The sequence below is a fragment of the Lissotriton helveticus genome, chromosome 2_1 (assembly GCF_964261635.1).
Source record: "Lissotriton helveticus chromosome 2_1, aLisHel1.1, whole genome shotgun sequence".
NCBI lineage: Eukaryota > Metazoa > Chordata > Amphibia > Caudata > Salamandridae > Lissotriton > Lissotriton helveticus.
In genome coordinates this window covers 1445106945-1445124682 of record NC_136059.1, presented here as the reverse complement: position 1 = coordinate 1445124682, position 17738 = coordinate 1445106945, and the positions used below count along the sequence as shown (strand labels likewise).

The 17738-nt window shown below is 44.6% G+C and overlaps 1 protein-coding gene across 5 annotated transcripts in view; it reads left to right on the top strand.

Moving 5' to 3' along the window:
• The window catches only part of SH2D4A (SH2 domain containing 4A), a 764817-nt gene that overhangs the window by 566713 nt on the left and 180366 nt on the right, over window positions 1-17738 (top strand). For all 5 annotated transcript variants that reach the window (XM_078676366.1, XM_078676363.1, XM_078676364.1 and 2 more), the window contains one exon: window positions 259-463. In XM_078676366.1, coding sequence (XP_078532492.1) covers window positions 259-463 — 205 coding nt within the window. The remainder of the gene's footprint in view (window positions 1-258; window positions 464-17738) is intronic.

The window sequence follows — 17738 nt, the reverse complement described above, 5'->3', positions numbered from 1 at the left end:
ATTATGATCTTACAAGGGCAACATTTCACAACTTTGTTCACTCTTAATTTTAAGAATAATATTAGGATTTTTTTTAAATAAAAGAGAAGATTCTAAAACTGCAGTGATTGCGCAAAATAATTTGAAGTAAGACCTATAGACAAACAGATATTATTGTATTCAATGCTTATTCTTTAGGATGTAAATGTTAACTAAGTATGAGACAGGCACCTACCAAACTAATATATATGTTTTGTTTTATTTCCTTTTAAATTGTAGTACGAAAATCAAAGGCGGCTGACCAACATCGACGTTCTGTTGCCAAAAGTGCCATACAAGACTATAAGAGGTTATCTCTTCAAGCCATTGAGAGAGAAAAAGTAGCTGCAGCAGTAAACAGCCTTTGTGTTGAGGAGGGGAAGCGACCTCCAATTCCTCCAAAACCTAAGCAGGAAAATTTAGAGTCAAAGGCAAATATTACAAGGTACAAATGTAACTTCACTGAGCTCTTCAGAGATATTTTGTTGAGATGAATGTATGTATGTGTTGGTATTTGTAGAGAACAAACCTAGCTCGAGAGCAACTGACCTCTGAACACTGCACCGTAGATGTATTCGCAGTGTATTAAAACCCACATTTCAAAGGGAACCGTGAAATATTCTAAATGTTTCATGGCTTCTGTAGGAAATATGTTTTTCATCATTTTAATGGCAGCTTCCAAAGCATTTCTCAGAGCTTTACCATTATCAGGGCAACTATGTAGCATGGAGGATCAAATTATGCAACAACTTCGTCCAAATTATGTGGCAAAAAGACAAGTTAAGTGGCATATTTTCTAGCAGAATTATGTTTATCCATTTGAGCTAGAATCTGCAAATTATGTGTCAAAGTGGTAAGTCTATAATTACTTAGTGAACCATTGTGCGACAGCAATGTCCACATGTGGGTCCTGTCCTGCTGATGCCAAAAAAGTTGAAACTGGTCTGGGGTTGCTTGTGGTCCCTCTGAAGGGGGCCTCTCCAGGCACTTCAAGACGGACTGTTCATATGAGGTGTAGGGTCAGTGCTGATATGCATAAGGCAGATGTCTGTTTACAGGGCATAGTGGGAGAAAACTGATGAACTGGAATGTGACTCGAGCTCTCACCAGTGGCAGATATTATTTAATGTATTCCATCCTTCCTTCACCTTGTTTGTTTCAGTTGAGGCCATAAGTGTGATCGGTATGCTGAGGTGTGGGTCCCATACTCAGTGTACCATTGGACTCAAGCTATTCCATGCCCACAAGTACCAAATATTCTGAAACTGGTGTGGTGTTGCTTTTCACCCCTCTGGAGGGACTTGACAGTGCAGAGCGGACAATGCTGATTTACAAAATACCAGCCTCTATCTAAAATGGTAGATGAAAAGGTAAATAGGAATGTGGGCATGAGCAACCATTAGTGGCTTAGGTTAATTCAATCGTTCTTTCCATTATCTTGCTGTTTTATTTGATGCCTAAAATGCTATAGGTTTTCTCAGGTGTGGATAATGTGCTCTTAGCCCCATAGGACTCAAGCTACACTCTACTGCCAAGGCCTAAATAGTTTGAAACCGAGGTTGCTTGTGGTCCCTTCTGTCGGGTGCCTTCCCTGGTAGTTTGAATTGGATAAGCTACTGTCTCACATGGCGAACTGTGTTCAAAATGATAGACTGGAAAGATTCTGAGTGACCACTAGTAGCTGAGATTAATTAGCATTTTATCCATCAGCCCGTTTGTTTTAGTTTCCCCCACTCCAAGCGCTTGCAAACAATGCTTAGATAAACCTTTCAGGACCATCTTCTGAGCCTTCTTCATTGCAAGAGTAGCAGTTGGTCTGCACTAAGGAGATGGGAGAACCTGACAAAGGAACCAGGGGTTCCCTAGTTTAAGAATTCTTAACATACCCCAGGTGTGAGAAAACTGACTTCCTGAGCGGTCACCTGCAAGCTTTGTGAGCAGGAGCTCAGCAGAAGCCAGTGTGAACTATTCTTTGAGAAAAGCAGCAAATCATTCTGCGCTAAAAGTATTTGCGCTATGCTGTCTGGAGTGCAATATCCAATTATGCTTTGGAGAACAAAACACCAAAAGAGACAGTGAGAAGATGGAAAAACTTTGTATAAAATTCACCCGGTTTTAGCTACCCATTACCACATGAGTTGTTAAAAAACGTAAAATCACCCAAAACACAGCTACTCTTGGTGGGTTGTGTACAGTGCCTGCCTAGTGGCCAGCCCCTGTAGACAACCCCCACTAAATGTATGCAAAAGTCATTCTCAGTAGGATTTGGCTGCCAATGGCAGTTAGGAGGCAGGACCGGGCTTAAGATTGAAGTTGGCCACAATCTGGGGTTGTATGTTATTACAACGAATTCCGTTGCAACGCATGCCTTTACCACGCATGTGTTACAACGGAATGCTATTTCAACGCATAACCTTTTCCTCTCTTTGTTCGTGGTGACGTCGTACGTCGTTAAGAGGAAGCGGAAGTTTCTTTCCGTTTCCTCTTAAACGACGCCGAGTGACTTTAGGTGAGTTTCTTTTTTTGGGGGGGGAGACCCCCCCCAAGCCCCCTTTTTTAATGTTAGCCTTTACCACACATGCCTTTACTGCGTACCTCGTAGTAAAGGTATGCGTGGTAAAGGCTTTCGTGGTAACCACGCATGCGTTGTAATGCATGCGTGGTTAATGTTTCCGTGGAAACGGCCGCGTTGTAGTGGCCGTTTCCCGTCTGAAAGCAGGAGCATTACTATGGTCTGTGATCATCTCTGTGATGCAGACGTACAAGACCATCATTTTTGGTTTACCATATAGAGCCATGCAAGGGTTTGGCCACACGCTTTACCATTTATCACAGGTTGCCATCATGTATGTGCAAAGTTCTGTACCATTTCAATGGGGTTTGCTGACCAGGCTTTTTTTGAATGATCAGTGCTCTTGTTTATGCAGAATTCAGCCCAGCCACCCCCCTCACTGCATGCCATTGGTGGTGCACTATGTGGGATGGTTTCCTGTAGCAAACTTCCACCAAAATGCCATTTACAAGAGGGGCTGACTGCCCATGGCAAGTTGAATGCAGGATCAGTCCAGACCCTGTAGGCGAACAACATTCTGCATGCATTGCCAGATGGGTGACTGGCACATAAAGTAGGTGCATTGTAAAAAAACATCTGCCCTCATTTAGAGTTTGGCAAGCAGACTGTTGTCTTCCAGGGTTGCAGAAGCCCTTATATCTGCCTCCCTGACAGACTATCACTCCCCACCCCCCATATTTAGAGATCTCCACCTGCCTGGCATAGATCGCTGTGCCTTCAGCATCTCTGAAGGCACTAATATTTTGCTGAGCGGCCATCATGTTTCATGCAACCGATCTGCAAACGTTTTGTTTTACAAAAAATAAACTTCCAAAGTGGGCGTTGATTATTATAAAACAAACTACAAATGATTCTGACACCCTGTGAATTTTCTTACAGGGTATGGGGATCATTTTGTAGACCTCGCCTGAGACCTCACATGTATTGTCGCTTGCGAGACATTTTGTTAGCATAAAGGGGGCTGAGAAGCCCGTCCATTGCTCGCAGTTGTTGGCTTCATCATCACTCTTATTACCTGGCTTCTCTTTGGTCAGCATGTGGCAGCTTCACTTCCTCTTTGTGCGTTTCTCCCTGCGCCCTAGACCATGGCCCAAGTACTGCCTCTTTTTTGTGAATGTCCTTTCGCTGCTCACACTTTCTGACCTGGGCTACTTTTTTTCTTCTGCTTGCAGCATTTAGTTAGAGTGTCTGTGTTTTAGATCACTTTCCTCCTGGCCATACACCATGCTGTTGTTCTTATTTACCCCTTTCCCATGCTTGTTCTCCTTCTTTCTTCCATCCTCTCCCTTTCCATTCTTCAGTTTCACTCCTTGCTGTTCATTCTTTGCTCACTCCTACATGTGTCTTTAGCCTGTGTCCCCTTTGGCCAAGTTCCGTGCTGTTGCTGTCACCTGCTTCCCTCCCACGTTGTTTGCTTTCTGAGGAATGCATTGGTCATGCACCAACCGCTCCATATTTACATGCTCTTTCCTAAGATCTAGGGGGCACATTTACTTACATTTCACACAAAGCAGAGTAGCAAGTAAACGTGCTCCACTGTGTTGCATGAAAGGGAAAGAGCAGAAGAGTGCCAAACTTTCAAATATATGGAGCAAGGCTCTCTCCATGCACCTACATGCTAGTAACTGCCTAGTGCCAATGCGGGCACCTTTGCATCCTGAGGAATAATTCAGCACACATTCAAAGAGGAAATAATGTGGTGAATCAAAAATATTTCTCCTTTTTATGCCAGCCTCAGGTAGGCATACCATGTTGGCACAAAAACATGTTTTTAAATATTTGTAAATATGGTTTTGCGTACAAAGATCTGATTTGAACCACCGTAAAAGCCCATGCTCCACTCATGTTACGTGTATTTGAAACAAGGTAACCCAAGGCAGCAAAGTGCGCTGCCTTGAGTTTCTTTTTTTTCTTTTTTTCTTTTTTACAAAGTCACACAATTTGGGATTTCTGTGGTTATGTAAAGCTCAAAATGGATTTTGCATGAAGGCTGCACCAAAAAAGTGGTGCAACCCGACACAGTAAATATGGGCCCGGGACACATTCTCATGCTTTTCCCACTGATCTCGGGTACACATTTCATGCACTTCTTTAAAGTCCGGAGTACATATTTTCATGCTTTCCTTTAATGTCCCCAACACACACAAAGCATTATACATGTAACCCATGCAATATCTGCATGTGTGAAGCACACCAGCATGCTTAGCCAAGGTGAATAATTTACAATTTACAATGTAATCTTCAGTTGATGATTCTCCCCCTCATTGTGTGGTGATGTCTCTTCTGGACCCACTTTGGTTCTCCCTTAGGTTTGCTTATTAGATGTTTTAGGCTGTCTTTGCACTGCACAGCTACACGTAATGCATTTGTTTTCTTGACATAATTTTAGGAATACGCTGTACATATTGTTTGTTATTCAGTGATTCTTCTTGAAAGTCAGTCTGCACATTTTGTACAAAGTTGCCTGGCATACATAAGAACATTTTGTTCTGTTTTCTTTGCTCGATTCAGCAACAGCTTCTAACATTTTAGACATAACACAGTAGCACAGCTGCAGCTTTTTAACACATTAGTTTTATCATATAAACTTTCTCGTCCCCTTGGAGCCAGAGAGGAGAATTCCAGCAGAGAGACCTCTCCTGGAACGAATATACTCACAGCTTGACGTGCAGCCTTGTGTAAACTGAGTTTACACTCATGATGCAGACCACCTATCTACATACACCCCCAATGGGGTCTGTTGCCAATCCCAGAAATCACTTATATATCCCTGTGTCCTCACAGTAAGGGTAGGCCTAGACAAAAAGATAACTTGCCATTGTTATATGGTCCTTAGGGTAATTGTCGACATTGCTAAGTTAGCATGAGCTTTGCTGCCATGATACTGGTTTTGCGCACGTTAATACATGACTTTGTTTTTGCAAGACTGTTTATGCCTTTCATGTTCTCTGCTGAGTTCCTGGAGTTTAGTCTGAACACGTTGTGCTAGGTCAATAAACCATGCCCTTGTTATTCTGTTCTGGTCGGTCCCTAGCACCTAGACATAACATGCTAAACACAGCTGCACCGCTGGAGACTCGTGCTTTGATATTATGGGGATGCATTCTCCAGTTGAAGAGAGTGAACTCTTATCGTCACCGGTAATACGCCACCTCCCGCGATGAACTCTTGGCTTTAGGGCTCCTCGTAAGGCTTTAACTGGTGGCACTCTCCAGAAGGATTCTCAAAGAAAAGAAGAAACACAACCAAAGGTCAAGCGGCAGGTTTGCCTACGACGACGTGAGTAAGGGAAGACAGGCTGTGAGGGAACACTACGTCTATGCAAGAGTGAAATCACAAGAGAAGAGCAGCAGTGACCTCCCGTCTGTCTACCCGTTCCCTCCCTGTGGTTTTACAAACCCCAGGATGCATCCCCGTACCTGTTCCAGCCACCCTCTTCCTGGGGGTGGCGGGCGTTGGCGCGGTGTCGGTCTTTGCCAACGCTTTCCTTGGGCAGCTGGGGCACAGCGCTGTTCTTCGGTCTGGCTCCTTCCTGGAGTTCCCTGTTGCCGCTGTACGCTCAGGATTCTCCAGTCTCGTCCCGGCCAAGTACTGTTCCCGCGTCTCCTCTTGTTGTCGGTGCCACTTCTTCCTTCTCCCTCCCTTCTGATAGGCTCCAGATGGGTGACGTCAGGGATTCTTACTCCGCCTCCTCTCGACTTCCGATCGGGTTAAAGGGACAGGCCTCGTCGCGCACCTGTAAGGTTAGGACATTGACGTCAGAAGGGGATTCTATGTCCGGTATGCCCAGTTCCTCCCGACACATCCTTCCCCCAGGATTTTCCCGATCGGGTGAAATAGGGAATCGGGAGAGGAAGTCTGCATTGCACTGTTTAGCCCCCTTACGATGACGTACTTCGAATTGAAAAGGTTGTAGGGATAAAAACCACCTGAGCACCCGGTCGTTACATCCCATATTTCAGTGTAGCCAAGTCAGGGAAGCATGGTCCGTGTACTGAACAAAGGGCCTACCCTCAAGATAATATCTCAGTTTCTCTATTCCCCATTTTACTGCCAGGCATTCCTTTTTAATAGTAGGATACGCTTTTTCACGGGGAAAAAGTTTGCGACTTATATAAAGGACTGGTCTTTCTAGTCCCTCGCTGTCATGTTGGGAGAGGACTGCTCCAATGCCCACCCCAGAGGCGTCAGTCTAAAAGATGAAAGGTTTTTGGAAATCTGGGGTCTGCAACACCGGAGAGGAAGTCAGGGCTGTTTTCAAGATGTTGAATGCTACCTGTTCTTGGGGGATAGGGGAGAGTAATCGTGAAGAGGTGACAGATTTTTGTAAGAGGTCAGTGAGAGGGGCCGCCTTCTCTGCAATTCAGGAAATGAACCGTCTATAGTAACCTACTAACCCCAAAAAGGCTTGCAGATCTTGCCTAGAGGTAGGAAACACTGTTTCTTGAATGGCCCTTAACTTCTCGGTTTGTGGTTCTATCATGCCCTCCCCAAGTAAATAGCCCAAGTTCTTGACTTTTTGGAATGCAAATCGGGACTTTTTCGCATTCATGTGTAGGCCTGCAGAACGAAGCTCTTGAAATATGGCTGCTAGGTGTTCTAAGTGCTCTTCCCACGTTTTGCTGTACACCACTATGTCGTCTAAATAAGCTGATGAATACCCCGTATGTCCTGAAAGTAGCCTCTGAAAAGTGGCTGGTGCCCCATGTAGGCCAAATGGCAAGACAGTGAATGGAAAGAGACCATTAGGAGTAGAGAAGGCCGTTTTCTCCTGATCTCGTGGGTCCAGAGGGACCTGCCAATAGCCTTTGGTGAGGTCGATGGTCGAGATATACCGAGCCTCCCAAGGCGTTCTATCAACTCGCCCACCCTGGGTAGGGGATAGCCATCTTGTTTGGAGACACGGTTCACTGCCCTAAAGTCGATACAAAACCGAATGCTGCCATCAAGTTTTGGTACGAGTACAATCGGCGAACACCAATTGCTGCCGGAGGGGATAATTATTCCGGACTCCAGCATTTGTTTTACTTCTTTCCGTAGGGCTAACCGTCTGGCCTCTGGGACCCGGTAGGCTCGCTGTTTAATGGTGATCCCTTCTTGTGTAGGAATGGAATGCATAGAAGATGGGTCCTTCCAGGCTGGTCAGAAAACACATCCTGAAAGGAGCCGAGTAGGGTACGGATGTCTCTAATTTGATCAGGGGTCAAGTCTTCGTTGAGAATGGTAGATTCAACAGTGGAAGCTACTGTGGAGACTGTATGCAATTTGTTTTGGGGGCAGGGGGTCCTAACCATTTTTTTAAAAGGTTTATGTGATACATTTGAGTTTTGTTTGAACTAAGCTGTAGCACATATGTAGTTTTACCGATTTTACGGGTTACTGGAAAAGGACCCTGCCATTCCTTCTGTAGTTTGTGAGAAGAGGAAGGAAGCAATATCAAGGCACAGTCTCCAACTTTCAGTTTCCTTAGCTTTTTCCCTTTATCATATGTCTGTTTCTGTTTTCCTGTACCTTCTCTAGAGTAGCATTAGTGAGAGATCTTAGTTTATGAAGTCGACTTTTGACCTGATTGGCGTATTCGAGCAGAGTATGGGCTTCTTGTGCTCTGTCCGTTTCCCAACTCTCTTTGGTTATCTCAAGAAGAGTTCTAGGTTTCCTTCTGAATAGTAGCTCGAATGGAGAGGTGCCCAAGCTGCTCTGGACCTGGCTCCGTAGTACAAACAAGGCAGAGGAAAGAAGCTGATCCCAGTTCTTCCCCGTCTCCTCTAAGGAGCTTTTTTAAGGTTAGCTTGAGGTTGCCATTATATCTTCCCACCAGACCATCGGTTTGGGGATGATATACAGATGTTTTTATGTGTCTGATTCCAAATTGTTTACAGACCTGTTTCATCAACCGTGAAACAAAGGGGTTCCTTGGTCGGTTATTATATCTCTTGGAAACCCCATTTGGGAAAATCCTTCTATAAGCCTCTGAGCTAGGGTCGTGGTGTTTGCAGTATATAAAGGTAAAGCCTCGAGGTACCTGGTTGAGGAGTCGACAATCACAAGCACATACTGATATCCTTTACTGGACTTAGGGAGGGGACCTGTAAGGTCCATACCTACCCTGTCAAATGGTTTGGCGATGATAGGCAAAGGACATAAGGGAGCTGTTGGTGGGATGTAGGGGTTCTTTCTCTGACATATTACGCATTCTTGACAATACTTTCTTACCTGGGCATGAACACCTGGCCAAAAGAAGCCACGTAGTATGGACTAAAGAAACAGTGTCCTGATTGGTAAGAATGTATGGACAATTAGTTGCGCATGCAAACAGCATTACTAGCAAGGGAACGAAGGAGAAACCACATTGATTCAACAAAGATAGTTAATCCTCTTTATATTATCACAAAAGTCATGGTCATAGAAAATACAGTTAAGGCAGCACTGTATAAAATAAATTTAAGACAACCAAAAAACACTTGGTGCTTGTAAGTGAATATAGTGAAGGTGGCGGCGCAAGTGAAATGAGTGACCAGCAAGGACGGCGCACTGTGGCAAAGTGCAAATTATTTACAGTGAGTGGCTCTAGGATAGGTGACAACGTGGTATCACACTACAGAACATTTTTGGATTCGTTGTTGAGCCACAGGAATGGAGTACGCCAGTTAATACGCTGTTAGGTCGACGGCGTTTCGATCTCAGTAAATTTGGATCGTCATCAGGACTAGGTTGTCTGAATCAGGGAGTGCTGCAACGAAAGGAAAGAGGGAAGTCAAGGAGAGGAGGAGGAGTGGGCAGGGGGGGGGCGGAAAGGGGGAGGGGGTGGGGTGGTAGTGCCACGGTATTAGGTGCCATGGTGCGGTTAAGTATACCTTGGTATTTTCGTATGTGGGGAGCTCATACATGGTTATGGCTGTCCCATCCTTTGGTAGGGGGGCTTGTGGATCACCCTAGTTCTCCGAGGTGGCCTGAAGGCACTGCAAGAGAAGAGGGGAAGAATTGTGTTGCCCGTAATGTTTGCCCAATTAGCGATGCATTAGCGTCAAATTGACCATGCTGCCGGTCAACTGTGGTTGAATTGAGCATACAGGACATACGGGGACATACCTGGTCTGTTCAATCCTTGGGGCGGCCGTCCGTGATCAGCCGTGGTAAGGGCACTTCTATAAATGAGAGAGCACAAGGTGATGATTACCAGAATCCCGTGTACACGGTGATAACACATCAGTCTGGATCATGTAGAGGGCGCGCCTGTGAGTGGCGCAACGGACAGACAGTCTGTCCATTGCGCCACTCACAGGCGCGCCCTTTACATGATCCAGACTGATGTGTTATCACCGTGTGCACGGGATTCTGGTAATCGTCACCTTGTGCTCTCCCTTTTATAGAAGTGCCCTTACCACGGCTGATCACGGATGGCCGCCCCAAGGATTGAACAGACCAGGTATGTCCCCGTATGTCCTGTATGCTCAATTCAACCACAGTTGACCGGCAGCATGGTCAATTTGACGCTAATGCATCGCTAATTGGGCAAACATTACGGGCAACACCATTCTTCCCCTCTTCTCTTGCAGTGCCTTCAGGCCACCTCGGAGAACTAGGGTGATCCACAAGCCCCCCTACCGAAGGATGGGACAGCCATAACCATGTATGAGCTCCCCACATACGAAAATACCAAGGTATACTTAACCGCACCATGGCACCTAATACCGTGGCACTATCACCCCACCCCCTCCCCCTTTTACCCCCCCCCTGCCCACTCCTCCTCCTCCCCTTGACTTCCCTCTTTCCTTTCATTGCAGCACTCCCTGATTCAGACAACCTAGTCCTGATGACGATCCAAATTTACTGAGATCGAAACGCCGTCGACCTAACAGCGTATTAACTGGCGTACTCCATTCCTGTGGCTCAACAACGAATCCAAAATTTTTCTGTAGTGTGATACCATGTTGTCACCTATCCTCGAGCCACTCACTGTAAATAATTTGCACTTTGTCACAGTGCGCCGTCCTTGCTGGTCACTCATTTCACTTGCGCCGCCACCTTCACTATATTCACTTACAAGCACCAAGTGTTTTTTGGTTGTCTTAAATGTATTTTATACAGTGCTGCCTTAACTGTATTTTCTATGACCATGACTTTTGTGATAATATAAATATGATTAACTATCTTTGTTGAATCAATGTGGTTTCTCCTTCGTTCCCTTGCTAGTAATGCTGTTTGCATGCGCAACTAATTGTCCATACATTCTTACCAATCAGGACACTGTTTCTTTATGCATCGTATTTACCCAGTCCTGAACTGGTTTATGGGTTACACTCCTGTAAAATTTACAAAAAACGTAGTGTGGACTGTGACGTTTTTTCTGCTCCACAATGACTGGCTAAAAGGTGGGCATGGGCGAAGAAAAGTATTTGGTCTCTGAAAGCCGCAGGGACTAATAACTGTGGGTCATCCCCCTCCTTACCTACCCTATATAACAACCCTTTCTTCTCAATAAAACAGGGGTACACTCTACGGGGTTGTAGAAGGGCATCCCTGGCACTGTGCCAAGCATTGCTGAGACTGCTGTCATTAGCTTGGGCAGTTCTGAAATGGGTATCTATGGCCCAAGGTTCGGATGTCAAAAGAGTGTCCTGAGGCCTTTGTTTTAGTTTCCACTTAACAAGTAAAAAAAACAGGGATTATCAATACCGATGATGAGGGGTTCAAGGATCTGAGGTAGAACCCCTACTTCAACAACAACGACCAGTCCTTTTTGGTTCTGGAGGCTGATTTTTGCTAGGGGATAATCCTTTATATCACCATGCACGCATCTAATGCACACCTGTCTCCCTGGTATAATTGAAGCAGGGGGTACAAATTCTTCTCTTATAACTGAATGTTTGCAAGCCGAATCTCAGAGGGCTTTTATAGGGCGGTTATTCAGGATCAGACTCACATAATATACCGGGCCGGTCTCTTGGGCAAAGAGTATGGAGTGGGGTAAGTAACTGTCATCCATGGGTTCCTCTTCCGTCCGTTCTTTCCGCCTCCTACAAAACTTGGCAATGTCGCCCACTCCCCACACTCAAAACATTGAGGGCCAGCAGAGGGAACCGCATCAGTACGTCCTGAGCATGGCTTTTGTAGTTCAGAGAATGACTTGGATGGTTTCTTTTCTGTTCTTCCTGTGTGGACCAGTTTTTGGTTTCCCTCAGGTTCTTTTGGGGTTACCCTACTCTGGGCTCTGACATAAGAGGTGGCCATCTCGACTGCATGTTCCAGTGTGAGGCCAGTGTGCTGGCGTAGCCACCTTTGGGTCCCATAAGGGAGTGCCTCTAAATATTGTTCAAGATAAATCTTTTTCATGATGGCTTCATGCGTGGACTCCAACAGATTCAGTTACCGATCCGCGGCATCTTTAATTTTTATAAAAAAGAGTTTTTGAGGTGTCACCAGTCATTCCTCTCTCTTGCCTAAAGCGAAGGTGATGGGTTTCATCATCTATACCAAGGCTATCAAACATGTACTGTTTAACCTGCCCATAAGCCACTGTGCCATCAGGGTTAGCTATCTGGTAAGCTGCCTGGGCTTCACCCGCCAGGAGGGGGGCCAGATAGAAAGGCCATCGATCCCCTGGCCAACCACTCGCCCTTGCAGCCCGTTCGAAGTTAAAAAAAACGAAACAGGGTCTTCTCCAGGGACATATTTTTGTAAGGGAATGACAGTCCCTGGTAAGGCAGGGGCTCTGCTTGGTCTAATGCCTGTAGAAGCTCTTCCTCTAATTTGGTCACGTTATCAGCTTGTAATTGGATGGTTGAAGTGAACGTCGCCCGGTCCATTTCGGCCTGTTTAGCATTTTTCTCCATGGCCCTTTCCAGTTTAGCCTGGGCCTCACGCATCTGGGTGATTACTTGTTCCATCTTGTATCAGAGGAGAGTTACATTCTCAATCCAAATTTGTCAGGATTCGGAAAGGGGGGGGGCTCACTGTCTTTAGTAACCCACTGCCACTCAAGATGATTTGCAGGCGATTATGCTTTTTATTATTATAGATTCTGTTCAAATTGAGGAGAAAAAGAAGACTATATTATAGTAGTCCAGGTCTCCGGTTGAAGAGGGGGGAACTCTTATTGTCACCGGTAATACGCCACCTCCCGCGATGAACACTTGGCTTCAGGGCTCCTCGTAAGGCTTTAGCTGGCGTCACACTCCAAAAGTATTCTGAAAGAAAACAAAAAAAACAAAACCAAAGGTGCCGGTTTGCCTACGACGACGTAAGTAAGGGAAGATAGGCTGTGAGGGAACACCGCATCTATGCAAGAGTGAAATCCCAAGAGAAGAGCAGCAGTGACCTTTCGTCTCTCTACCCGTTCCCTCCCTGTGATTTTACAAACCCCAGGATGCGTCCCCATACCTGTTCCAGCCACCCTCCTTCTGGGGGGTGGCGGGTGTTGGCGCGGTGTCGGACTTCGCCAACGCTTTCCTTGGTCAGCTGGGCCACAGCGCTGTTCTGCGATCTGGCTCCTTCCTTGAGTTCCCTGTTGCTGCCGTATGCTGAGGATTTTCCAATCTTGTCCCGGCCGAGTACTGTTCCCGCGTCTCCTCTTGTTGTCGGCGCCGCTTCTTCCTTCTCCCTTCCTTCTGATAGGCTCCAGACGGGTGATGTCAGGGATTCTGACTCCGCCTCCTCCCGACTTTCGATCGGGTTAAAGGGACAGGCCTCATCCCGCACCTGTATGGTTAGGACATTTATGTCAGGAGTGGATTCTATGTCCGACATGCCAAGTTCCTCCGGACAATGTTGTTTTACCACACACTGGGAGAGAGCCTTTTCCATTGAGAAGAGCTATGCTGTTCCTATGATGTATTCATTACATCCAGGCTTTAAGGTATGGGGTCTGCTGACAAAGCCCAGAGATCTTCTTTTATATAGGAAACTTCTTCCAGTAAAGGGGAGGGTGGTTAGGCCTTATAGCCCCGTTTCCACCGCCTTTATATTATGACTTACCCCATTTTACTCTATGGAACTGTAACAATGCTAATTGTTTTGAGTTTATGCATTTTGCTGCAGGTAGTGGTTCATATACTATATTGTAGAGCCCGATAGTTAAAATAAACATTTTGAATTATTACAGTGACTCTGCAAATTCTTATTGTGAACAAGTACGAGTGAGCGAGCGAAAGGGTATGTCTTGCTACCGCGATTCCTGAGAGAGTCAGGAGTGTTGTGTTACAGGTTGTCTAATCATTTGTAGCATCGTGATTTTGGAGGAGAACTAATGAGACACTATAGCTAGTCAGTTTTGAGATTTTTGGTATTAAGGTGATAGGTTGGTACACTCCTACACCAAGGTCCTGTTTTCCTGCGCATAGTTCTGTGTAGGTGCAGAATCCCCGCAACATGGCGCCACAAACGTTTAGTCTGGTTCTTATCTGCAAGACTCTTGAGTAGTGCTTGTGCTTGTCCATAGTATGTCATGTAGGACCTGTGAAAGGCTGTCTTGAAGTCAACAAAGCAAGTATAAAGTGCTGTTTCTGAGGCCAGGGCTTATTGCATGCAGATGTTAAGAGGAGTTAGGTTTAACTAAATGCCCTGTCCCACTCAAAATCCCGAAGTTCCATGAGATATCCTCTGATGACTCTACCCATGTTACTAGGTCTTGAAGGACTAATTGTGAGAAGAATTAAGAATCATGATCTAAAAGTGCTATTAGTCAGTAATGACCAGGGGTACCTTTGTTACTATCTTTATATATTGGGTGGATTATTGACCTATGCCAAGAATCGGGGGTCATCTGGTTCTTCATCACTGCACTGTACAAGATGTTAAGATTTTGTTACCCAGTGTTCTGGATTAGACTTAAAAAGAGCATCTGGAAGACCATTGGGGCCAGGTGCCCTTTCTTCCTTATTCCTTTTTATGATGTTCCCAAGAGATCTTAGATTTTGATCCGAGCTCTCTAAGAAACATCTGTCAGATGCGGTTTCACTGCCAGCTTCACCTATTGGTGGGTGAGGAGGGTTGTGAATTTCCTCAGCGAGCTTTTTGTCTGGCAGTGTAGGTGAAGAGATTTCATGACTTATGGCTCTATGTATTTCAATTCCTGATGCTAATTCTAGGTCTTCGGTATATGGAATTGACCAGTAATGCTCTCTCAAGTGCCGCACCTATAGTTTTTCAGGGCTATTGTGTGTTGAAGGAGGCTGTGGTATCCTTATCAAAATCGTTTATGATTTTCCAAAATGTTGGTTGTTTTACAGGGATGAAGGACCCTAACCCAAACCTTTTTTGTGTGGTCTTTTTTGGAATCCCACATATCCTGCTTGTTGTTTTGGTGCATTACTTTTATCTTCTCCTGCTGGAATATATTTGTTGGGTACTTTCTGAGTCTGTGGTATTCTCTGTGTCAAGATCTCTTTGCAGTAATGTGCTGTTTAGAGATCCAATGATGAGGATTCCATTGGTTGTTAACTGCCTGCACCGGGATCTTAACGTTACAGAACTGTTTTAACAGCATCTCACAATATCGGTCCCATTTAATACTTTGGTTTGGAATGTTAGAGCATGATGATGAGGGGCCTGGTGAGGCGACTGATACAGTTTCAACAGTGAATAAGTTTCAGGTCCTCGCGGGAGACAACATGGAAGAGAGTCAACAAGATAATCAGGCCAGCAGGGAAACTGGCTTTGGAGAAAATCAACATAATGACCCAAAGAACAAAAACACTAAAGGACACAATAACATAACATAACATAACAGGTGTATTTGTAAAGCGCACGATCACCCGTAGGTGTCTTGGCGCTGAATAACAGATGTTTATCGTTATCCAACTCAATGGTACTAATTTTATCGACCTCAGATGGATAAAAGGCTGAGTGGACCTGCCGGGATTTGAACCTGTGACGAGGTCGAACACAGGCCTCTGCATTGGAACGCATTAGTCCACTGAGCCACCATACCCGGCTGAGGGAACTTGGGGGGGGGGGCTGTTGACTAGCAAAGAAGATATTTTCAGATTGAAATCAAAGCACATCAGGACGCATTTAAGAAAAATCCTAATAGAAAAATCCTGGTGAATTTCAAAACACGTGCAGTCAAGGAACAGATACTGAAAGCTGCTTTAAAAGAGGAGAATTCGAAAATAGATGACTTCGCCTTTAGCATTTGGTCTGATATTGGCTTTTGGGCTGATATCTTTATAGCATCACAGGATAGACAGTGGAAGATGGGGAAGCCCATAGGGGAGTTTAGAAGGCTGGGAACTGCTGCCCACATTTAATTCTCAGGTACCCTGCGTGTTAAGTGGAACAATGCAATGCATAAAATAAGAGCCATGTGAGGTGCAGGAAATAATAAAGCAAATTAACACTCAAAACCGCTGATGTAAGTTTGAGTTAATACTTAAGTAATGTACCCTGGTAATGGATAAGTTCAAATAGGTGGAATGTTAATGCCCAAGCAACAGCAAGGGAGGATTCCCTGAAAGGGGGGGGGGGGAGTTGTTGGTAGAGACACAAGGCGCAAAGCATAAAGGGAAAAAAGAAAAACAATTGTCCTCAGTTGCACAACAATGTACAAAAAACGAAACCCAAAAATAAATGGATATAGTCGATTTTGGTTATTTTAGTGGGCAGTTTTTGACGGGCTATGACAGGTAACAGGTAGTGGCAGGGGAGACTTGTACAGATCTTGCCTTCGAATGTTAATGGCGTAAGAACAAAGAGCAGACAACAGAAGACCTTCAGTATGTGAGGGGTTGTGATGCACAGATTATAATATTTCAGGAGATGCATCTCCTTAGGAAAGAAGGTAGTGACCTCTTTGGGGTTCAGAGTTGGATCAAGCAGTTTGCTTGCACAGGACAGGGTTGTTGCTCTTAATGGCTGGCCATACTAATAAAGGCTTACTTAGAATCAGAAATGCTGTAGTAAATGGTGGATGATTCTGGGGGATGGGTATTTGCAAAACTACAGAGATATTACACAGTAGCATGTTTTTTGGACTAAAAATAGCCCTGTTTATAAAGAAAAGTTATGATAAAGGCAGTAGGTCTGAAATATTGATTGTGAAAAGCATATCTTAAAGTCATTAGGTATGTAAGGGTAGATTTTATTTAGCTTTATTATAGCGTACCAGTAGTTATTTTGTTACTTGGAATATCACAGATTACCATAGTAGGCAAGCAGTTTGGTGCTGGTTATCCCCTCTGACAAATCTGGGTATAGAAGAATTGTACCATTAGAATCCTTGTTAGGCCCTCCTAGGAGAGATAGTATTTTTCTTCACCAACTGTAATTTTGTATTCTATCTCATTTTATGACTGTGTACGTAATTGTTGCCTTGTGGGAAAGCTTATGCTCAGTACAGGAGGCTTTAGTTGGTTATCGTGAAAAGCCATTGATAACAGCTACAGGCCTGATCGGTTCACTCGGAAAAAACTCAACATGCATTTAATGGTAGATTTCGATTTCCTACAGATAGGTATTTCGTTACATGAAATGCCAGGTTACCTCTGTAGGGGATGATTTTGATATTGGTTACTGCCTGACAAACCTTAAGGGGCGAATATTTGTACTGTGAAATTCTTGCTAGAATCTCTTCTTAGATGTCTGCCAGGATCATGTAATAAAAAAATTAAATAACACATACATCCTTATAGATAAATATATATCCATATAGACATAAAGGACCTGTGGGTCCACTCTGTTCTGCAATTGATCTGAGTGTCATTTACACTCTGCTTCCATCCATGACAGCAAACTGCATGGGGTCCTGAATCAGTCTGCATTAATTATTGCTCCTTTTGCCCTGTGAATGATGGCATTTTCTGATCACATGTGTACATCCACCTGGAAATAAGGGCTCTTTAGTACCAGGGCTGGTTGGCCAGTACTTTGATTTGAATTTTCTCTGTTTATAGTTCCCCTTTTATTTCTTTGCTTCCCCTCTTTTAATATTTCCTAAGAGTATACTACAGTTCTCCAGGCAGTACTAACGGGTTGCTTGCTTGCCGCTCATTTCATTTGCAGGGCGCCGCAATCCAGTTAGCCACTTCCTCTAGATCAGAATATCATTATGGAATGCTTTTGTCCATATTGTATTATGGATTTACCATTCACAGATTGCCAGCACAATGGCTCTAAATGTAGCTCCCATGCTAACCTTAAAAAGAGTGATCGA